Source organism: Magnolia sinica, chromosome 16 (genome assembly GCF_029962835.1).
Source record: "Magnolia sinica isolate HGM2019 chromosome 16, MsV1, whole genome shotgun sequence".
Classification (NCBI taxonomy): domain Eukaryota; kingdom Viridiplantae; phylum Streptophyta; class Magnoliopsida; order Magnoliales; family Magnoliaceae; genus Magnolia; species Magnolia sinica.
Window position 1 is genome coordinate 22,598,191 of NC_080588.1, and position 22,447 is coordinate 22,620,637.

Consider the following 22,447-nt stretch of genomic DNA (forward strand, 5'->3'; position numbering starts at 1 on the left):
AAATCTTCATCCGTGAGCATCATTACCACCATTGTTTCCTATGGTGTGGTACAATTGTATAATGGATCTCTCTACTTTTTGGTATCATATCCTAGAATGATATGGAAAAATGGATGAACGGTGTGGATAATCCTATAACTCACGGTGACCACTCATAGAAACTGTATGTTCCGACCTCAGAACAGGAGGGGTAGGACGCAATCCGCGTCCTTCAAAATTTATATTTTAAAAAAAATTATATAATTTCTAGGTTTATATCTGTAATTTTCAAAATAACGGATAATTGAGGTAATTATAATATAACTACAGGCATTTGACCGTGATTATTATTATTATTATTATTTTGCTATAAAACGGAAAATCCAAGAAACGGTCCAATGAAAAGGTCCAATGAGGAGTCGTCGAAAACGAAGCCGCAACGAGAGCAGATTCCGTGCGGCCCCCGCCGGATCCAATACGATGCAGCCCACACTATGGAACCCACACTGATGTGTGTTTTGTATATCTATGCGGTCCATCCATTTTGCAAGTTTATTTTAGGGAATAAGACTAAATATTAAGTAGATCCAAAAATCAAGTGAACTACACCAAAGTAAACCGTGGTGATTGACTATTAAAAACTTCTTGTGGAGTTGTATCAAGCTGATATTTATTTTTTCCCTTTATCACTGACATTTTGACCTTATCAAAAAGGGTTGGATGGAAAATAAACATTACTCTAGGAATCATAGTCTGCTATTGGGAGTTTTTAATGGTAAGCGTTCAATCACAACTTTTTTCTATGGTGCGGTCCACCGATTTGGATATGCTTCATTTTTAGTCTCATGCCTTAAAATGACAATGAAAAAACAGATGGACCGTTTGGATATACAATTAATACATTCAAGGTGGGCTCCACAATCGGGACCGAACCGTGTTGAATAGGGCTGGAGCTGCACCAAACCGCGTACAGCTGGGATGCGGTGACGGAGTAAACCACTACAACCACCGTCCAACTGTTACTCTTCCATATTTTATATCCCGAAAACGTCAAATTACTAAAACACCCTTCAACACAAAAAACACAAAAAGCTTTGATACTGTGGTGCAGTGCGATGGATGATGCGCAGGCCCCAAGCAAATGCAAACGTGGCATATGTTAATTCAAATCAGTCTGTCCAAATGGTAAATTCCCATCTAAGTGGATCATAACCAAGTTGACTCTAATTTGATTTTCTAACCATTCGGACTGGTGCAAATTTATTGAATGGATGAGATTAAAATAATCCAACGGTCCTATTTCAGCATATGTGCTTTCAAGAATCAGAGCTTAGGATCGTTCAAACAACCTGAACTTCAGAGTAAGATATATCTACAGTGGATCTTAGAAATTGGACATGTTTAATTTGACTTTCCGTACGAAAATTACAAGTTATGAGTTCGTGCGTATTAACCATCACACCCTGCCGGAGTATCAAGTAACTCCAATGCCAACAGCACCCCCACCCAAGCGGAAACGGATTGGCTACTCCCCCGGCCACCAGCCAATAGCTGAGGCCCCACCATGATGTATGTATTTCATCCATTCCGTCCATCTATTTTTATAGATCATGAAATTTTATGGTACTACACAAAAAATGAGGTATATCCTAATCTCAAGTGGACCACATTACAGGAAAAAGTGTTGAATGAATGTCGACCATTAAAAACTTTTTGGGGGTTATAAAAGTATTGGATCACGCTGATCTTTGTTTGTTCCCTTCATGTGGGTCTTTATGACCTAATAAACAGATTGGATGTCAGATAAACAGTACAGTGGAACTTAGGAGGATTTAAATGAGGGATATCCAATCACTATTGTTTTCCTGCAGTGTGGTCCACCTAAGGTGTATATACCTCTTATTTTTAGGACTAAGCCCTAAAATGATCTTTAAAAATGGATGAACGGAATGGATGAAACACATACATCATAGTGAGTCCCACAGACCACTGAACACCAGCCACGCGGCTGGTATCAGGGGGAGTAGCGAATCCGTTCCCCACCCAAGCACCCGCCTCGCCAGGGTGGGACGCGGATTGCCTGCGACTAGGTGGGGCCCACCGTGATGTTTGTGGGAAATCCACCTGTCCATCCATTTTTCCATATCATGTCATGACATGGACTCAAAAATGAGGCAGATCCAAAGTACAATTGGGCCGCACGATAGGACACTGCGACGATCCAACGCCCACCGTTGAAACATTCATGGGCTACAGAATTTTTGGATCACACTAATAGTTTTTCAGTTTTCGATTAATTCCAGTAGGAATGACCTTATGAATGGTATGGATGGCATATAAGCATCACGGTGGACCCCAGAAAGGTTTCAACGGTAGGATTTTTCCTATCCACTTTTTTATATTGTGCGGCCCACTTGAGTTTTAGATATGCCTTATTTTTAGCAACGTGTATTAAAATAATCTTGAAAAACGTATGGACGGAGTAGATTTATCACGAACATCGCGATGGACTCCACTTAGAGGTTTTAGGTGCGATTTTACAATGTCTCCGTTGATATTGCCAATCGGGGTTTTATATCAGGCCAATTTCTTTATGTACAGTTAAAATATGTTTTCTCATCTAATTGACGGAGTGGATTTAATCTAAGATATGGTGATCTTCGTAGATCTTGGGTGTTTTAAGCGCAGCATAAAATAACGATGTAGACTATTCCGGCTCGTAGAGGGCGGCAAAAGGCAACCTCATACAAGGACATTGTGGTCATTTCATAAGACACTAATAAACAAGAATACTAACATAGTTTCTAGGGTATATTCGCGCGCTTGAGAGATTGAAGAAGTGAACAGCGACACATTTGCACACGTATCTTGATTTCGAGAGATCTCTATTTTATAAACAAGATGGGACTCTGTTTGGAAATGTCCTGTGCCAAATCCATCTAGATCATCTTATCATATGGACCACCAAGAAGGTAAAATATTCATCATGTTGATATTCTTTCTAACCGTCCATTTTCCTGACTGTATTCTGACATACCAGATGGATGGATTGTCCTGATTCATAAAAATGAGAACTATCATTGTATGCCCTAGTTAATGATTGTTCCAGATTTTGTACAAACTGCTTTGCTGGCGCATGTGAGTGATGCATATCTTCAGTCTATCCTTGCGCGAATCACGTTAAAATTCCGATGATAGTAAGGAAAGCTCATCGGCAACAACTACTCCATCGTCTTTGAAACTGTCTGCGGACCTAAAACAACTACAAAGCTTACAAGAAGGAGAAAAACTTTTCTACTCGGGAGGTGCATGATCGATGGTACTCCGGCACTTATAAATTACTTAGAAATTCAACAGTCAGCATACTAGTAATCTAAACGAAACTATCAAAATTTTGGATATGTATCATCAATCAAAAAAATAAATTTAATTTATTACTTCTGACCATCGGAATGGCGATGGGGTACATTTATTGGACGGTTAAAATTAAAAAATATCAGATGTCCGTATTCAACAAACAAGTGTCCACGAATGGGAGGTTCGAGTTGCTAAACCAATCTAATTTTGGGATTCTAACCTAATATTATTAGTTTCATAATTTGGTTGGTTTAATGTAACTCTAACACACGTACAAATTCTAAGTGACTGAGTATCAAGTGTCATGGGTTAACAGAGTATGAAACAACTCCTTAACTAGAAAATTAAGGAACGTGGATTGCGTCCTGCCCTGCTAAACAGACTCGGTCCAGGCAGGATCTTTGTGGGGCCCACCGTGAAGTATGGATTTTATCCACTCCGTCCATTCATTTTTTCAGATGATTTTAGTATAGGATGCCGAAAAAAAAAATCAAGGTTGAAGTGGACCACACTACTGGATGCAGTGGTGATAATGACGCTCACCGTTTAAACATTTCTATGGCCCAACGTGATGGTTTTTGGTCATCCAACTGTTCATAAGGTCACATAGACGTGGATGAAGGGAAAACACAAATATCAGCTTGATAAAAACTTCTGCGGCTCCCAAGAAGTTTTTAACGGTGGGCGTTCAATCCCCACTGTGTGGTCCATTTCAGCCTTAGATCTACCTAAATTTTTGGTCTCATGCTCAAAATTATCTGGAAAAATGGATGGACCGAGTGGATTAAAACTATACATCGATGTAGGCCCCACACCCCTTCATATGATGTATCAGCTATATCCATTGCCTTTATCCGTTTCGCCTGCTAAAAAGGCTTAGGCAGGCATCCTACTGGAACCAGAACCAGAAGGAGTAAAGACGCCCACAGTCAAAGCCTCTCTGGCATGGCGCCTCTCTGGCATGGCACCTCTCTAGCACTTAATTGATGAACGGAAAACACGAATTTCTGCTTGATACGAAACTATCATTTCCCTTGAGAAGTTTTCAACGGTGAAGAAATAATCTGATTTTGGAATTGTGAGATAATGACGATTGGTTCCTCAGTTTGGTCCGTTTAATTTGACTTAAACACGTGTACAATTTTGAGTGGCTGAGTATTAAGTATCATACGGTATCAGATTAAGAAATACTCCGTAACAAGAAAACTAACCTCTCTCCCGATTATTTTTTTTTAAAAAAAAAACCACGCGTAACAAAAAAACAACAACAACAGCAAACAACACCTCCCTCCCTTTCACCATCTCTCTCTCTCTCTCTCTCTCTCTCTCTCTCTCTCTCTCTCTCTCATGGCCATGTTCTCGCATGGCCATGTTAGATACTTCTCTTTCATTATCTTCTTCTCTGTTTGTGTATTTCCATCATCTTCTTCTCCTCCTCCTCCTCCTCAGATGCAGTTTATTCTTCCATCGAATTCTCCTCAGAATATTGAAACGTTTTTCCCGACTGGGTCGTTTCCTGCATCTCCATCTCTTTCTCCACCTCCCTCCTCTCCTCCTTTCAGTCCTGCTACGATTCCCATCTCTCCCACTCCCATGAGGACTGCACCAATACCGCCACCGCCCGACAAATCCAAACGAACCACCGTCGCCAAGGCTGTTGTTGCCACCGCCGCCAGCACCCTCGTATTTGCAGGTCTCTTCTTCTTCCTTCTTCAGAAATTCGTATTCGCCCGCCGCCGACGCCATCAAAACGAGAAGACCAATATCATTTCCGGTCCCCGCCGTGACGAAGAGACGGCAGTTTCTTACGATGCTCGCAATCTCTATAATGGGACCCTCAAAGGATTAGTTGTCGACGAAAACGGTCTGGACGTGCTGTATTGGCGGAATCTTGAGAAGGGCGATGGAAAGACGGGATTCCGTAAAGAGGTCTTGGATCGACCGAAGAAAGAGAAGAGAAACGGTGTTGGTAGAGGAGTTTCTCATTCGAATTCCGATCCCATGCCGAAAATCAAGTCTCTCTCCTCCCAGTCTTCGGATTCGTCATCTCGATTTTCTATCTCAGAAATAAGACACCCAGATCGTGTTCTCTCCCCTCCTCGCACTGCAATCACTGCCATTTCAGTCCCCACCGTGGGATCTACAGCTCCGCTTCTGGTCCCACCAACGTCACCTCCAAATTCAAAACGCCCGCCCCCACCACCACCAGTTGTAGTTAATAAAATTCCAGCAGCACCGCCGACGCCACCACCACCAGTTGTTGTTAATAAAAGTCCAGCAGCACCGCCGCCGCCACCACAACCAGTTGTAGTTAATAAAATTCCAGCAGCACCGCTGCCGCCACCGCCTATAATAGAAAAGAAAAATCCAGTCCCGCCTCCACCGCCACCTATCCCAGCAAAGAAAAATTCAATCCCGCCTCCACCCCCACCTATACCAGCAAAGAAAATTCCAGTCCCGCCACCTGTATTGCCTCGGGCAGGCAGTTCGAAACGGCCACCTGTGCCTCCAATGGGTTGGAAAGGGAAGGCAAGCAGCAGCAAGACGTCAGAGGCTTCACCATTGGAGAGCTCCAAGGAGAAGGTGGCAAACCAGACGAAGCTGAAACCGTTGCACTGGGACAAGGTGACGGCCAACGCCGAGCATTCAATGGTGTGGGACAAGATCGGCGGCGGTTCTTTCCGGTAATTTCATATTTTCTTTTCACATATTTATATTTATTCGATATTCGTAGAACTGATTAGTAATGACTCAATAGAGATTCATGGTCGCATAAATTTAGATTAGAAGAAATTAATCTGTATAATACAGCATAAACACATGCTCTAACCTTTGATGACTATATAACTTATACGAATTAAATTCATATATAATATATTTTTTGGAAAACCATTGATAAGCCCCAACAACATGATAGATTGATTTCGTTGAGTCAACAACTACAATAGAAACATGGCTAGAAGAACTGATGTAGAGCGGGTTGTGGACACTTTCATAGCCAAGGTAGATCAAAAAAGGTAACGACAGAAGTGATCCGACTATCAGAACTTCCAACAAACATATCTTGTGAACTGGAATGAGCTATCAGACGTACCATATGTGATTTTGGATAGGTCAAGCTACTTTAGCCACCTAACCCGGGTTGCTCATGCTGAATTTGTGAAATTCCATCCGAGTGACGGTTGAATTCCTGTTTTAATTTTGTTTTTACTATAAATAATAAGTTTTAGTTTGGTTATAACTCTTCGTCTAGCTTTCGGAATCGTGTTCAACATTTTTTGTTATAACTCTTCGCCCGGCTTTAGGAATTGTGTCCAACATGAAAATTGCTTAGAATAATTAGGGTATAGCATGTTTGAGGTAAATAGGACAACTTGTTACGAATTTTCTATAGGAGTTCCATGGATTCAAAATAGTTATTCCCAGGAAGATGGTGCTTGACCTTACATCCTTCTCTTTATAAAGAACACAAAACCTTGCTCAAGTCCAGGATTTTCATACATGTGCTCCCCCTAAATGACTACTGTAGATTGCCCGTTGGATCTTTGGTCTAGTTTATCTTGGATATGGATAATTGCTGAATTATTTTCTTCCTAATCGAATTTTAGGTCACTAATCAAACGGTTATGATATTTTAATCAGTAAGAATTTTAGGCTGTTAACAATATCAAAACCATGAGTTTGAGAAAATCCTCAAAACTAATCAAATCGTTTGAGGTTGACTATACATGGGTGAAACTCATAAGGTCTCCATCGATCACACGGTATTGACATCCAACAAAAATGGGCTGATCTAAAACTCATATGGGTGGGACCTGATGGCGAACGGCTTGGATGGTAAATATACAACATGACAGGCCCGGTACCGAAACCTATGGTAAGCTATTCCTTCTTCATTGAAAATGGAATAATTCTAGGAAATTCCTAACTTGATTGATAATTATCTAATGTGTCTCTTTTACACCATTAGTAAATAAATAATAAATAAAATTCATAATTACCAAAAATATAAAAATTCTAACTCTAATAAAAATCTTAATTCTAATAAAACTCTTCTAAAGCCTAATTTTTAAAAATAAAAATTCTAAACAATTTTTTGCTAAAAGAGTCCTATCACGATTAAAAGTTAATTTCTAAGAAAGAAGAAAATTTAAAACTCTAAAAATAAAAAATCAAAATATTAAAAAATCAAAATTACAAAAAATAGTAATTTTTTTTCTAAATTTTTGTTTTTGAGCTAAAAGGGCGCTTTTTCTAGTGAAACAAACATATGCCCATTTCAATAAAGATTGATAAGTTGTGCACCCCGTAATGATATCCTGATCAAAAGTTACGGTCAATTTATAATTCACCTTCTTTTGGCCCAACTATGCTAAGAATGTATCTGTGATACATTCTCCATCACAAGTGAACCACACCACAGGAAACAATGGTCGTCAAACGCCTACCATCAAAACTTCCTAAACCTACCATAATGTCTATTTGTCATATGACCTATTGATAAGGCACATACCCGAAGGAAGGGAAAACACAAAAACCAGCTTCATCCTAAACTTTTGTCTCCCTAGGAAATTTTTAATAGTGATCCACTTGAGATTTGGAGCTGTTTCGTCCAAAAATGAGCTGGAAAAACGGATGAATGGCGTAGATATTAAATACATACATAAAGGTGGGCCTCCGTTAGAGCAACACTCACTATCTAGCTTGTTGCCGAGGTGACACAAAATCCGCTCCCTTTTTTATTACCCAATATCAATGACGTGTGAGTGGTGAAGCAGGTTATCCAAACTGTTCGTCTGGTAACATCTATGATTCGATGGTCTAAATTTGCAGATCACAGCACGGGAACAATTATAGCCATCTGTTTTTCTCCTGTTCGAAGTTGACTATTGGCCATTTTCATTCTGACTGTCCATTTGAAACCGACTATTGGTAAGGTAGGATATGCCCATTCTTCCTGATTTAATTTAATTAGATGAAGGCCCTGGATCCATCGGCCCACCTGTCACATGAAAGGTATTTGATGATGATAAACACCCCAAACCTAGCTCCACCAGATTCTTTAGAATGTAATTGCTTCACGAATCTCAGCTGAAATATGAATAGCCAGTGAAATTGGCATCAGATTCATGGCCACGTCTATGATGATGGTATGACCATCCATCTTGTAGGCCCCACTTTGATTACCCCTATTCGACAACCCAAACTATTTGATTCATCGACTGCAAACAAGATCATGCAATGCATCCATTAATTCATGAGAGTGCTAGCTAGGATCCTACAGTTGGTGAGATTATTGGGTAATGGCACATTCACGTCATGGGCCATGTGGGATGAACGTACGGTCAGATTACCATCAAGTGGCTATGCATTAAATGGTGATTGATTTTGAAAATTGGCTTTTGAAAAATTAAAATTTTAAAATTTCATTTTGCCACTAAAATGATATTTAAATTTTTAAATAAAAAAGTGCAGCTCTTACGTCGAGTTGTATTCCCAAATCAAAAATAAAAATTTATATTATATGTGGAGGTGTATATATATTTTTCTTACGTTGAGTTTTAGAGATTGAGATGCTCGGGTTGCATCACGTAGAACGCAAGGCATGCGGTCACGGACATGTCAGCAAATAATTTATTTTATTTTTTTTGTTTTTTATTTTTGGGTATTTCCAACGTATTTCCCAACAATAGAGTGATACAAAATAAAATGCTTCCCATGATTTCTTTCTCTTTCTTCTTCAATGAATTTCCTTCTCTTCTCTCGACACAGCTTCGACGATGATCTCATGGAAGCTCTATTCGGCTATGTCGCCAGCAACCGGAAACCCGCTGACCAAAGCAACAACTCCACCAATCCCAGCCGCAGCTCCAACCCTAACCCACCAGCTCAAACCTTCCTCCTCGACCCCAGAAAGTCTCAAAACATAGCCATCGTGCTGAGGTCACTCGCCATCAGCCGCCAAGAGATCCTCGATTCTCTCCTCGACGGCCAAGGACTTCACACTGATGCCCTCGAGAAGCTTACTAAGATCGCCCCGAACAAAGAAGAAGAAACCAATATACTCTCTTTCTCAGGCAACCCTTCGAAACTCGCCGATGCTGAGTCCTTCCTTTTTCATCTCTTCCAAACTGTACCCTCCCCATTCCTCCGACTCGACGCCATGCTCTTCCATTCGACATATGATGTCGAGATCCTCCATCTAAAGCAGTCATTACAGGCTCTCGAATCCGCATGCAAGGAACTCCGCACCCGCGGGCTCTTCTTGAAGCTTCTAGAAGCCGTCCTCAAAGCTGGAAACCGCATGAATGCAGGTACCGCGAGAGGCAACGCGCATGCATTCAACCTCGCTGCACTCCGCAAGCTATCTGACGTGAAGAGCACGGACGGTAAGACGACACTCCTCCATTTTGTGGTGGAAGAAGTCGTGAGGTCGGAAGGGAAGAGGTGCGTTGTAAACCGAAACCACAGCCTCAGTCGAAGCGCTTCAAATTCGAGTCCAAGCAATCTCATGGGAAAGGAAGAAAGGGAGAAGGAATACATAATGCTGGGGTTGCCAATGGTGGGAGGACTCAGCGCTGAGTTTTCCAACGTGAAGAAAGCCGCAGTTATTGACTACGATGGTTTCATCACAACAGGCTCTTCTCTAGTGAAGCATGTGAGCAGCATCCGTCAGTTCCTCGCGGGGCAGCAAGTGAATGGGGAAGGTGGGGGGTTTGTGAGGGAGATGAAAGGATTCTTGGAGACAGCAGAGGAGGAGTTGAAGGTGGTGAAGGCAGAAGAGGCAAGAGTGATGGATCTTATTATCAGAACTACAGAATACTATCAAGCAGGAGCTTCTAAAGAGAAAGGAGCCTACCCATTGCAGCTTTTTGTTATAGTGAATGATTTCCTGGGCATGGTTGATCAGGTTTGTGTAGACATCGCTAGGAGCCAGCAGCAGAAGAAGAAGGCTGTAGGCGGCGTATTAACACAACCAGAGTCATCGAAGAGAGTTCCGATGAGGTTCCCTAACTTGCCAGCGCATTTCTTGTCAAAGACTTCTTCTTCCAGCGACTCCGAAGATGAATTCTGAAGTATTTCCAAGTAGCATTTCTACGCCAACCTGCTCGGTGCGGCATTGATTGATTGCCTCTCCAGAATTGATCATCCGGGGCTTCTTCTTTTATCTTTTTTTCTTTTTTTTTTTTGTTCTTGAAGCTTCGTCCAGTTGCATTCTCACAGCATCCAAACAGGTGACGGGACTTTTGTATATTGTAAATAGATATGTATTGTGAAGGGGATTAGAATCCGAAGGAGAAGAGATGACTAAAACGTAGGAAATGAAATTTTAATTTAAGTTTGGTTGATTCTTTTACTTGTTCTTGTAGACTAGACTCACTGAGATGGTGGTACGATAAGTAGCCAATGCAGGACTGTACGTCGCTAGATGCCAATTAGGTTACTTTCTGAAGCATGGAGCATCTGGATTAATTTCATCTCCGCTGTCGATCCTCTTACTGTCTATGATCAGGCCGTTCAAAAGGCCATATTTTCAGGGCATTACATATATAGAAGGGATTTTGACCTTACTAGCTTGTGGTACTATTGCCAAACGCTACAAAAATTGCGAGGCTCAAACATATGCTTTATTTAGCTCCCCTGAACCTTTTTCAAAAAAGTTAAGCATGAAATTACCTTTAGCAGGAGGTTAGTACCCTGTTACCTTCTTCTTCTTCTTCCTTAGCTATTTTTAGCGGATTCGTTTTCTTTCATTTTACGTATTCTTTCCTGAGCATTCTCTAGTGTATTGTTAGTGTCATCAGCATCTCCAGCAACAATTTCTACAGCCCTAAAAATGAATTTTGTTTCACTCTGACGATCACATTTTTTATGATTAATTACATTTTTTAAAGACAGAATCCACTTTTGGTTGTGAATAGAGAATGATGGCCATGGTTGTTTTCGTGAAAAGAAGTGATTATCAAAAGTAATTTGATGTGGATATGAATAGTTGTAGTTATCATGTGGAATCCAATAAAAGAAATAAAATTTGAATTTTATAATGTATTGCCTTGAAAGATAATGAACTTATATCATTTGCTAGGGGTCAAGGTTGTGTGTTAGGTGTCTGGGTCATGGTTGCTATGTGATAAAGGTTGAAATTGTCATGTGTTAAGGGTTTGCGCCATGGTTGTCATGTGTTAAGGATCAAGGTTGTCAAGGTATGGGTCATGGTTATCATGTGTTAAGGGTTGAGGTTGTCATGTGCTAAGGGTCAAGGTCATCATGTATTAAGGGTTTGGGTCGTGGTTGTCATTTGTTAAGGGTCGAGGTTGTCATGTGTTAAGTGTTTATGTTGTCATGTGTTCAGGGTTGTGGGGTCTACCGTAGGACGTGTGTTAAATCCACTCCGTCCATTAGATTCAGAATTTAATTTAACGTCATGGGCCAAATAATGAATTACATCCAAAAAATTTATGACCCCCAAGAAGTTTTCAATGGTAGGCTTTCAATCTTACTGCTTGCTGTGGTGTGGTCTACTTGAGCCTTTGATATGCCTCATTTTTGGGCTAATGCCCTAAAATGATAATTTAAAATGGATGGACAGTATGAATAAAATACACACATCACAGTGGGTCCCACGAGACCATCCGTCTTTAACGGAAGCGGATTGGCTTGTGTACCCCACACCACCAACCTTGGTGGTGTGTTAAAGTCACCAAGTTCTTTGGGACCCACCATCAGGTAAGTGTTATATCCAAACCATCAATCAATTTGGAGAGATCGTTGTAACGCTTAAGGTAGAAGATAAGATAGATCCATATATCAAGTGGACCACACTGCAGAAAGCAGTGGGAGATTGAACGTCTACCATTGAAACCTTCACAGGGTCCCATAAATATTGGATCAATTTGACAATATTTTTTCCCTTCATCCATGTCTATGTGACCTTATGAATAGATTGGATGGAAAATAAACATCATGGTGGGCCCTATGAAAGCTTTAACGATGGGAATCATTGTCCCCACTACTATTTGTGGTGTGGTCCACTTGAGCTCTAGATATGACTCATTTTTTAGCTCATAATCTAAAATGATCTTGCCAAATAGATGGACAGTGTGGATATAATAAATACATCATCATGGGGTCCACGTAACTTTGATATCCTTCCCATTGTTCGTAAAGTGCGGGGCTTAAGGAGCTTAAGTGCTCATCTTTGGATGCCACATACACACACCACAGAAGTCATTGGTGTGTCATACACTAGCTAATCCGCTTCCATCTCTGACTAGGTTCTACTACCCAATCTGTGTGACATCCCCATGTTGACGTGGATTTCTAGCAAAAGCCTTTGGCGGGAAGCTCATGCCACCAGAATGTATGTTGGGCCCACCGTAATGTTTGTGGGAAATCCACTCCTTCCATCTGTTTTGGATGAACATGTTAAGACATGAGACCAAAAATTAAATAGATCTAAAACTCAAGTGGGCCACATGATTGGAAACAATGGAAAGGGGTTGCTCATCGTTCAAAACTTTATTGGCTCCACTGTGATGTTTATTTGCAATCAAAACCATTTATAATGTCATCTAAATGCTCATAAAGTCATTACCACAGGGATGAACAGAAAGAATAAAAATATTAACCTAATCCAAAGCTTCTACAGCCCCATGAATATTTCAACCGTGGGCACAATCTCCACTATTTTCATTTGTGTGGCCCACTTGATCTTTGGATCTACCTCATTTTTTGGCTCATGTCATGAAATGATTTGGCAAAACATGTGAACAGTGCAGATTTCTCATAAACACCATAGTGGGCCCCATAGTGTTTACCCTATCTAAATCCCTCCCGCCATTCTGGTCTCAGTGCAAAAAAATAATTAGGGGAATTTGTCCCAAAAATTTTTAAAAAGGTGTCAAGGGTCAATTTTGTCTTAAAATTTTTGAAAAATGTGTCAAGGGGCTAGCTGGGGTATTTGTTTAAGCCTTCTGATTTTTGGGGTGTTTGGCAATTCCACAAGGCTAGTATGGTCAAAATCCCTACATAGAATCATTATCATTGACATTGAAGGACCACTATTTAGATTATCTATATCGAGCAACTGTTAAAGATTATTATTCATTCAGATGAAGATCTACATTTGCAACCGTAAGGACAAATTTAATTGTTTGGATTGTATTAAGCGTTTGATCCAGTTAGGCTCATTAGATCTAATTAAAAATGTAGATTATGACAAGGTGGGTCACGATCTCAAGCAAATTATTATCAAATTTTAGATGGAATGGACCCTAAATTAGAAAGATAGACCCCCTTAGCCCAACCATGTATCCAAACCCATTATCAATCTTGTTGCCCACTTTTAAAGGTTCAAATAGCGTTAAAAAGATGGGAAATTGGTTTGGTTTCAAAGATTATCAAGTCAACTCTCCAAAGAGCTAAAGAACTAGTGAATTCGATTAAGTATGAAGATCATATTGATGATTTATTGGACTCCTATTTGGAGTAACATAATTTCGGTAATCCTTCACCAACAACAACTCTTTTCCTTTGGTGTCATATCTATTTTTATTGGTTATTAGGTTTGGTAGTTTATTTTTATTGGTTGATTTTTTTGTTACTATTTTTTCATTAGTTTTGAAGAGATAGACTTTATTTTGATCGGTTAAGGAGATGTGATGAATTTGTTTTGGCAAGGTTTGTTAATAAAGAAAGGATCTCTTGCATAAAAGGCTGTAGTCGGGTATTTTATGCAAAAATTATTTTGCACTTTTCTACGTGTGTGATTGAAATATTGCTTACTGATTTATTTGTGGAGGTCCAATTTTGAGATTTTGGTTTTCCATTATTGAATCATACGTAGGGTGTTGAAATTCAACCCAATTAATGTGATTCGTTGCCCAAATGGCATTATTTAACATATATCCATCATCGGCTTCCATTGTTAACTAGTGTCTCTTCCATTGTTAACTAGTGTCTATCATCCCTAATGAGTGGATTGGAAGGTATATAGATATCAAAATGGACCCTTACAATGTAACTTGGGTAAGTCATGTCACTAGTGACGGGACATCCATCCAAATGAGCCAATATGTATAACGGCTTGAGATGTTGTGTCATGTCACTGGTGGATTTGTCTATGATCACCATGTCAGAGGTGTCATTGGATGCTACAATGACTGTGTTGACTTGCAATGCTCTATCTTTTCTTTCTTCTTCAAAGGGAAAAGAGGTATGTTGTATGATTACCGGGGGAGTGTGCTCTTCTACATTCTTGTGCATGGTGTTTGGTTGAGTTGCCCTAGCCTGAAAATTAGATAGTAATGTAAACACCATATTATAGTGGAACATCACAGGCAGCAACAAGCCAAACATAATCTCACCATCCAAACCTTGCCCCCCTAGTGTATCAGACTTAACTTTCTTGGTCTGATCGGGGCACTCGTCGGTCATAGAATCGAATGGGACATCGGCTGCCATATTCTTCAGTGTGCTTGTAGTAGATGTAAGTTCCTTGAGCAACCATTCTTCTGTGGGGAAACCATCCTCACTAAAGTAACCTAACAAGTTACTAGCACTGTCTTCTTCTTTAATGCCTCTCGACTTCTCCATGCTTTCGAGGGGATGTTCATTTTCACGATCAGTAGGTGGTATAACAGCTTCGACTGTGTTTATGATCACTGGTTCGTCAGGTGAGGGAACTTTCCAAAATGGACATGGCAACTTGGGCTTTGGTCGAGGAGGTACTTCATCCCCTTCTCTTTCTCTTCTCGTCGTAGCTCTCTGCCTTTGCCATCGGCATTTCTGGGTCCTGGTCAAAGCTTTTAATACCGCCAAGAACTTTGAGTGTGTGAGTCGCCTACATACTCCTTGCGTAACAGGGGGTTTAACCATCCTAACTAAGGCTAGTCCCCACCGCGATTGGCGGTTGGATGCTAATTGCCTCGACCGATAATGATATTGGTCATGGCCAGAGTAGCTTCATGCCATCCGGGAATGATCTCTCAAGAGCGTGGAGAGTTGTAACACTTCGACTATTCAGGACCCGAGTACACAACCCGTTTCCCTAAAACCCGAGTGTTAACCTTAAAGGATAGTCAAATTTGAGTGTACATTTTTTTCTTCATTCAGAGTAAGCAGATGAGTGTAGTATAGATCAATCGACATAAAGAAAATTTTCATTTATATTTGGAATATACAAGAAGCTGCCCATAATGACTTATACAAGTAAATGTCTCAAACTTACAATTTCAAGTGAAATGATGTTATATGTAACCAAAGCAAAATATAACAAATCTGAAACTGTAAACCATGTAGCAGCTCTTAGCAACACAATCATGCATCTTCAATAGTGATACTCTGCTCCTAATCAGTCTGAACCTGAAACTCAATTAAGCCACCTGTGCTACCTGTACGGTTATATATTTGATGGATGAGTGACCAACTCAGTGTGAATTCCCCTCAAGATTATACACTGCCGCATTAGGTAAGCATAGCTATAAAACAAAACATACAAAACAATACATGATGTAGGTCTTATTATGTGCATGGATGTGTGTATGCAATCATCGCCCCGAGGATGCTCATCCGTGCGAACAGTGGGCTCGTCACCCATGCAATCATCGAACCTGGGAAAAATCATCTAGTCGGAACAATACGTACATCACGTACGATAGCAATAGATGTTTGTCTGTGTCATGTATGCATGATTAGCCAATTCATTATTAATTTAATTACAACCAGCCATTTTAAATAAGCTCAAAGGTCACTACGGGGGCTTGTCACCAACATAGGCTGATAGCTTGAGCATGGGTCCTATACCACCATCCCTAGCTCATAAGACTATCATTTTAGGATATTTAATGGAAACTTGTCGACTAGTGATCAATCATATTACAGTATATAGGGTTTACCATCACATGGTTGTACGGTATAAAACATCAAACCCATGTAGGGAAAATACCCAAAACAAAACCACATAAAGTGATATCAAGACAAGCCACACACGACAAATATCAAAATAAGCCACATAGGGTGAGTATCAAAACCATGCGATAAAAGACCATCCTTGAAAACCATTGGACACAACAACCTGGATGGTAGGCCCACATCAATGGTCAATTTAAACCATCATTCAATAACCACTAAGCCGAAGGTCTATTACAATCACAACCAGTTGAGTTACATCTCAAGTATGAGTGTACATTTATAGGTGGGGGTCTCCCACTGATGTACCAGTTTAATTACCATAAGCAATCCACAAGCATGAGATAATATGCAGGATAAATATTAAGCATGAAATCTAGCAATTTGATTCCAACAATTACACATGTGATTTAAGATGGAGATTTCAATTGTCAATTCAAATTAAAATAAAACTATACTTAAGCTAATGGAAAAATAGAAAGCTCAAGGGGAAGAATCATCACCTTATACTTTGAATCGCTAACTGATGTTATTAGGAAACACGTGCACCCTCAAAGTTGAGTCCTACCATGGATTGTGAAGTTATACATGAGATCAATGTTCTACCAAGTATCTATAGTCAAGATTTATACAACATAAGGTTTGGATTACTTTTAGGGTTTTAGTATAGAATTAGGACTTCATCCTAGAGTTTAGTTATAGGCTTTACATTTAGGATTTTGAACTCTAGTTGGGGTACCATTAACTATGAAGTAATTTAATAGTTACAAAATAATTATTAGCATTTGTGTTATTATTCACGTTGGCTAACATAATAATAATTGCTATGATGTTATCTAATATTATGACCTACTATTAATGATAACGTTTAAGAGTGATAACCAAAGCACTAGGATTTAATAACGGTATTATTATTATTATTATTATTATTATTATTATTATTATTATTATCATCTACCTACAATAACTATTACTAGTATGGAAGATTTACTAATGGCTATTCATATCTACCACTAATAAACCTAACAATGATATCAACAATGCTAATAGTAATCCAAAGAATCTCAAAATGGAGGAAGACGTGGACTCACCTTAGTCGACTTGGTTCGAGTTGAGTTGACTCGGCCCAACACAAGCATCCTTCTCTCTCTCTCTCCTTCGTTTCTCCTTCTTACTTTCCCCTTTCTTTATTCTTCTTTCCCCTCATTTCCTCCTTTATTTTCTTCTTCTCTTTCTTCCTACTAGAACCTAGCTAGACCTAGGCCAGTCCCTTTGTCAACTCGTCCCAACTAACTCAGCGAGTCAACCCATAGCTCAAACCCAAACTCTCTCTTTCCTCCTCTACTCTCTTTCCTTTCTCTCCTTTCTTCTTTCTTTTGCTGCTGCTGGAAGTATCCAGCCATGGCCGTCAAACTCGGCCTGACTCATCCCTGGTCAAACTGAGTCAACTCATTGACTGCACGAGGATGGGCAGCGAGGCAGGCCCGACTCTGATCAGGCTGGTGCAACCACCCACCAACCACCTCTTCTCTTTCTTCTTCCTTCCTCTCTCCTTTTCTGTGTGTGGGTGCTGGGACTCCAGCAACCCCCAAACACGGAGCAGATCCGAGCCAAACTCGACTCAGCAACGGCTGCAACTCGAGAACACTTGCACTCACTCCCTCTCTTTCTATCTATTCTTTTTCCTTTTCTTTTTTCTTTCTTCATCCTGTTTCCTTCTGTCTTCATTCTCTCCCTCTGGCCAGCAGCAGCCAGACCAAACCCAAGCCCAACTCAAGCCGAACTCGGCAAGTCGAGTGCGGTGATGCGAGGAAGGAGCTATGGACGATAATGGTGGATTTCCTTCCGCAGTTTCTTCCTTAAATCTGATGGATTGGGATGGTTCATATGGACTCTAGGAAGCTTAGAGATAAGCTTTTTCGAAGCTTTAGGATGATTTGGGTGGTGGGTTCGCTGGTGGAAAGGAAACGGCTTCTTTCTAGGGTTTTTGCAAGAAAGGGAAAGAAACGTAGCTATAGTCCGATTCATCCCTCCCTTATAGCAGCTTAAACTCTCCTAGGACCATTAGATGAGGATGGAAGGCCAAGATCAGATTCCGCTATCCGGTTTTCTGGAAAACAGTCGACGAAAGGGTGGTTTTGTTGTCGGTTTTCCACAGAAAACCCTACATCACGTGAACAATGAATGGGTGGTTGAGATTTCTCCATTTGGGACTGTCGAGATGAGCCCTTGCTGGCTCACACAGATCGCCAAGTTGGCACACGAAAAATAGTTTTCATTTTTGGAAACAAGTGTTTGTAGGATCTGTTTGTGTTAAGAACCGTGCGCATGCACATGTGCTTCCAGGTGTGGGACTAGGTGGGGTTTGGTCAGCGGGACCGTCCGCACTAGATGGACGGATCAGATCATAAATATGGGCCCCGCTAGTGGGCCACCATTGAAACAAGTGGATGGCCTCCATTCGCTGGCTAAATGCAGAGAGAGAGAGAGAGAGAGAGGAGAAGTCGCGGGTCAGCCCGCTTAAACCGGACTGCCCGGACCCGTGCACATCGAGTGCACCTCTTTTGGTGCACATTAGAGATGCTTGTGGGTCCCACAGGGATGTTTAGATGAAATCCACTCCGTTCAATTGGTTCGTTCACTCATATAAGGCCATGATTTCAAGAATGGGGCTGACTTAAATCTTAAGTGGGCCATACAGATTGATTTTAGGTTTAACTTATGGATTCCTGCCTGGTTTGTTGGTCAGATCATTCCAAATTTAATTGTGAGCGGTTAAAATGGTCCCAGGGGTCGTGTGTGAGGCTCTTATAATGTATTGCTAATCATATACTAATATTAATATTAATTTTAATTTTATAACTATCATTGTTTTATCTTAATAAAAATTACATTAATTAACAAGTAAGAATTTGTTATATATAATTTATGTTATCACATATTGTTAATATATTTAATTTATGTGAATATTAGTGAGAAGTAACGAAGGTTAATATGTATTATTTGGGTGTTATTTGTACAATTGTATATGTCTTAAGTTTTAATTTTATATATAATGTTAGAGCGTTTGAAGTATGTCATTTATCATACCTATATATGTTAGATGTGGGCTACTCATTGTGCATCATTTAGCTGCATACCCTTATGTTAGGGTTACTTGCATTAAGGTGAGTTACAACTCATGAACCTCTAATTACTAAATCATGATTTGTTGAGCGTTCCAACACTCCAATGATTACATTGACTATTATTTAATTATCAAAAACCTTTGAGATCCTAAGGAATGTCTACGCATGATTAGGGAGTTGGATGTGAAACTAGACAACTTGATTTGTGCTTTTAAATGATGGATCGCCCTCTGAGATGTTGTAAATATGGTGAACAGTGGATTTCATGATTCGGGTTTGTATATTCGTAATACAGTTAGATTTGTCCATCAGTGGAGTTGGGTTTAGACTAAAATGAACATGAATGTTTACTTAAGCTTGGCTTGTGTTTATACTAAGTTTGGTTATACGGTAACACCTGAGTACTGGAAAGTATGGGGTGTTACAGGAGATTTCCTGAGCACGGCGATTGCGAAATTGACATTCTCAACATTTCGTCTGATCGTTTAACAAACGGATGGCTTGATAACGGGGAACCCATCATCGCTTTGGCGCGGACTGACCGAACAGTCTTTGCAGACTTCTTGAGCTAAGATCAATTTTTACCCTTGACTGGTCCCTCAAGTTGGTAGTGATTGTATTCACCTCCATGTCGATCGGGAATGGTTCAATATCGATCAACATGGCCTCCCTCTCTTTTTTCGAAAACTTAAGCAATCCACGATCGATGTGGTCTTGGATGAGATTCCTTAAAATAACACATTTGTTAATGGAATAAGATCGAGACCCATGGCATTTGCAATATTCGACCTTTTGCAACTCATCGGCCGAAGGTATTTTATGATTAACAAGCACTTTGATGAACTTTGCCTCCAACATGAAATCAAATATTTCTTCAGCCTGAGTGATGTTAAAAGTATGAACTTTCGGGGCCTTTTGCGCAGTCAGAGTGGTCGATTCACCTTTGACCAATGTCGAGCAAACTAGTAGCTTTTTAGCCATCACTTTAACAATTGCAATTTCGTAGTTAGGATCAATATTATAATACGTTCCTACTGACGAATTAGCTCACTTGGATCCTTCCTGGAGTAATTCCTCATAACGAGAAACCTTCTTAGTAAGGTCATAAAGTCGACAAACTCCGTGCTTACAAATTTCTTATGTAGTTTATATTCCAGACCGTCTTGTGCTGGTCATGACTACCTTATAGTGGCTTTTTGCTTGCTTGAATCGCGTGATGTAACTTGCTTGACAGGGAAAGTAACTTGGAGAAAAATTGGGCATGGAATTTTTCCTCAAATTCCTGCCAGCTATGTACTGAATCTAATAACAAGTTCGAATACCACGTAAAAGCCGTAACAATTAATGAATTGTTGCGCGGCCCACCAACAACGCAATAAACCAAGATCCAATCTCTGGTCTCACACACAAACGATAAACAAAAAGAAATATAAACTAGAAAAAGAATCAAAGCATTCCAAACAAACCACAAGACAAGATATATGTGAAAAAACTCCAACAAGGGTAAAAAACCACGGACGCAAACTTCCACTATAAAGAAAAATGAAGATTACAAGGCAATATACTAACCTCTCCCTTGGAAGTACATAGAAAACTCTTTGTCCACACCTTAAAATTATTTTTTATACCCTAGAAAAGCCCTAGAGACACCTATTTATAGTTTAAGCAACTTCCCTTTCGCACCCTTGCGAAAACCAACTCAAAAATCCGCAGTCCACATCAAATCCGGAAAAGGAATTTGCGTAACCTCGACTGGTCGAGCATGGGCCTCGACCGGTCGAGTACAGCGGAACCAAAAAACCTATGCTTTCTGGACTTTGAGTCGAGTCAGTCCACGACTGGTTGAGTGGGCCACTCGACCGGTCGAGCAGGGCACTCAACTGGTCAAGCGGCCCCCAGATGTGGCTCTAAATATCAACAATCTCCCACTTGGAGACACATCATCATAAACCTTCGTCTTCTACATCTGGAGTACACCACCTCCCTGTCTTCAAGCCTGAAAACCAATCAAAGCTAAACAGAGCTTCATCTTCTGTCAGCATATCCACAGGATTTTCACTTGTATAAATCTTCTCCAGAGTAATCGATCCATCTTCCGGTAACGAACGTATGAAGTAATATCTGATGTCAATATGCTTGGTTCTTGAATGAAAGGCTGAATTTTTAGCCAAGTGTATTGCACTCTGATTGTCACTATACAGCTTGCAATTTGTTTGCTTATTACCCAACTCTTCCATGAAACCTTGCATCCACACCATCTCCTTGCATGCTTCTGTAGCCATAACATATTCTACTTCTGTCGTACTGATAGATACTATCTTCTGTAACTGAGAGACTTAACTGACTGCAGCACTACCCAGAGTAAAGACATAACCTATAGTGCTTCTTCTACTGTCGATATCTCTGTCAAATCTGAATCCACGTAGCCTTGTAGCTTAATTTCCAATCCACTATAGCACAGCCCTACATCCTTAGTACCTACTAGGTATCTGAGGATCCACTTCATAGCTTCCCAATATTCCTTCCCGGGGTTGTTCATGAACCTGCTAACAACTCCTATTACTTGAGCAATGTCTGGCCTCGTGCTCACCATAACATATATGAGACTCCCAATAGCTGACGCGTATGGGACTTTAGCCATGTAGTCCCGTTCCTCCCACGTCTTTGCACCTTGCTCCTTAGATAGCTTGAAGTGGTTGGCTAATGGAGTGTTAACCGGCTTAACACCTCTCATATTGAATCGATCAAGTACCCTGGCTATGCACTCTGCCTGTGACAAAATCAGTTTCTTGCTCTGTCACACTTTATCCTCATGCCTAGGATTTATTTTGCAACTCCTAAATCCTTCATGGCAAATTCTCTAGAAAGTTTTCTTTTGAGATCTGAGATGTCCTTCATGGTTGAACCGACCACAAGCATATCATCAACATACAGAAGAATAATGATGTATGACGTATCAAACTTCTTTAAATAGCAACAGTGGTCTGCATGACATCTGTCACGCCCCAAACTCAGAAACCGGGTTCACAAAATTCTTGATCGTCGAATCCGGTGCCGACAACCTCCATAGTACC

General features: G+C 40.4%; 1 protein-coding gene across 1 annotated transcript; it reads left to right on the plus strand.

The window, feature by feature from the left end:
• Positions 1-4,646: 4,646 nt before the first annotated feature.
• Positions 4,647-10,693, plus strand: LOC131229466 (formin-like protein 4). Its single transcript, XM_058225429.1, has 2 exons — positions 4,647-6,020; positions 9,109-10,693. The coding sequence occupies exons 1-2, from the start codon at positions 4,684-4,686 to the stop codon at positions 10,409-10,411; spliced, it is 2,640 nt and encodes an 879-aa protein (XP_058081412.1). The 5' UTR covers positions 4,647-4,683; the 3' UTR covers positions 10,412-10,693.
• The last annotated feature ends 11,754 nt before the right edge of the window (positions 10,694-22,447 follow it).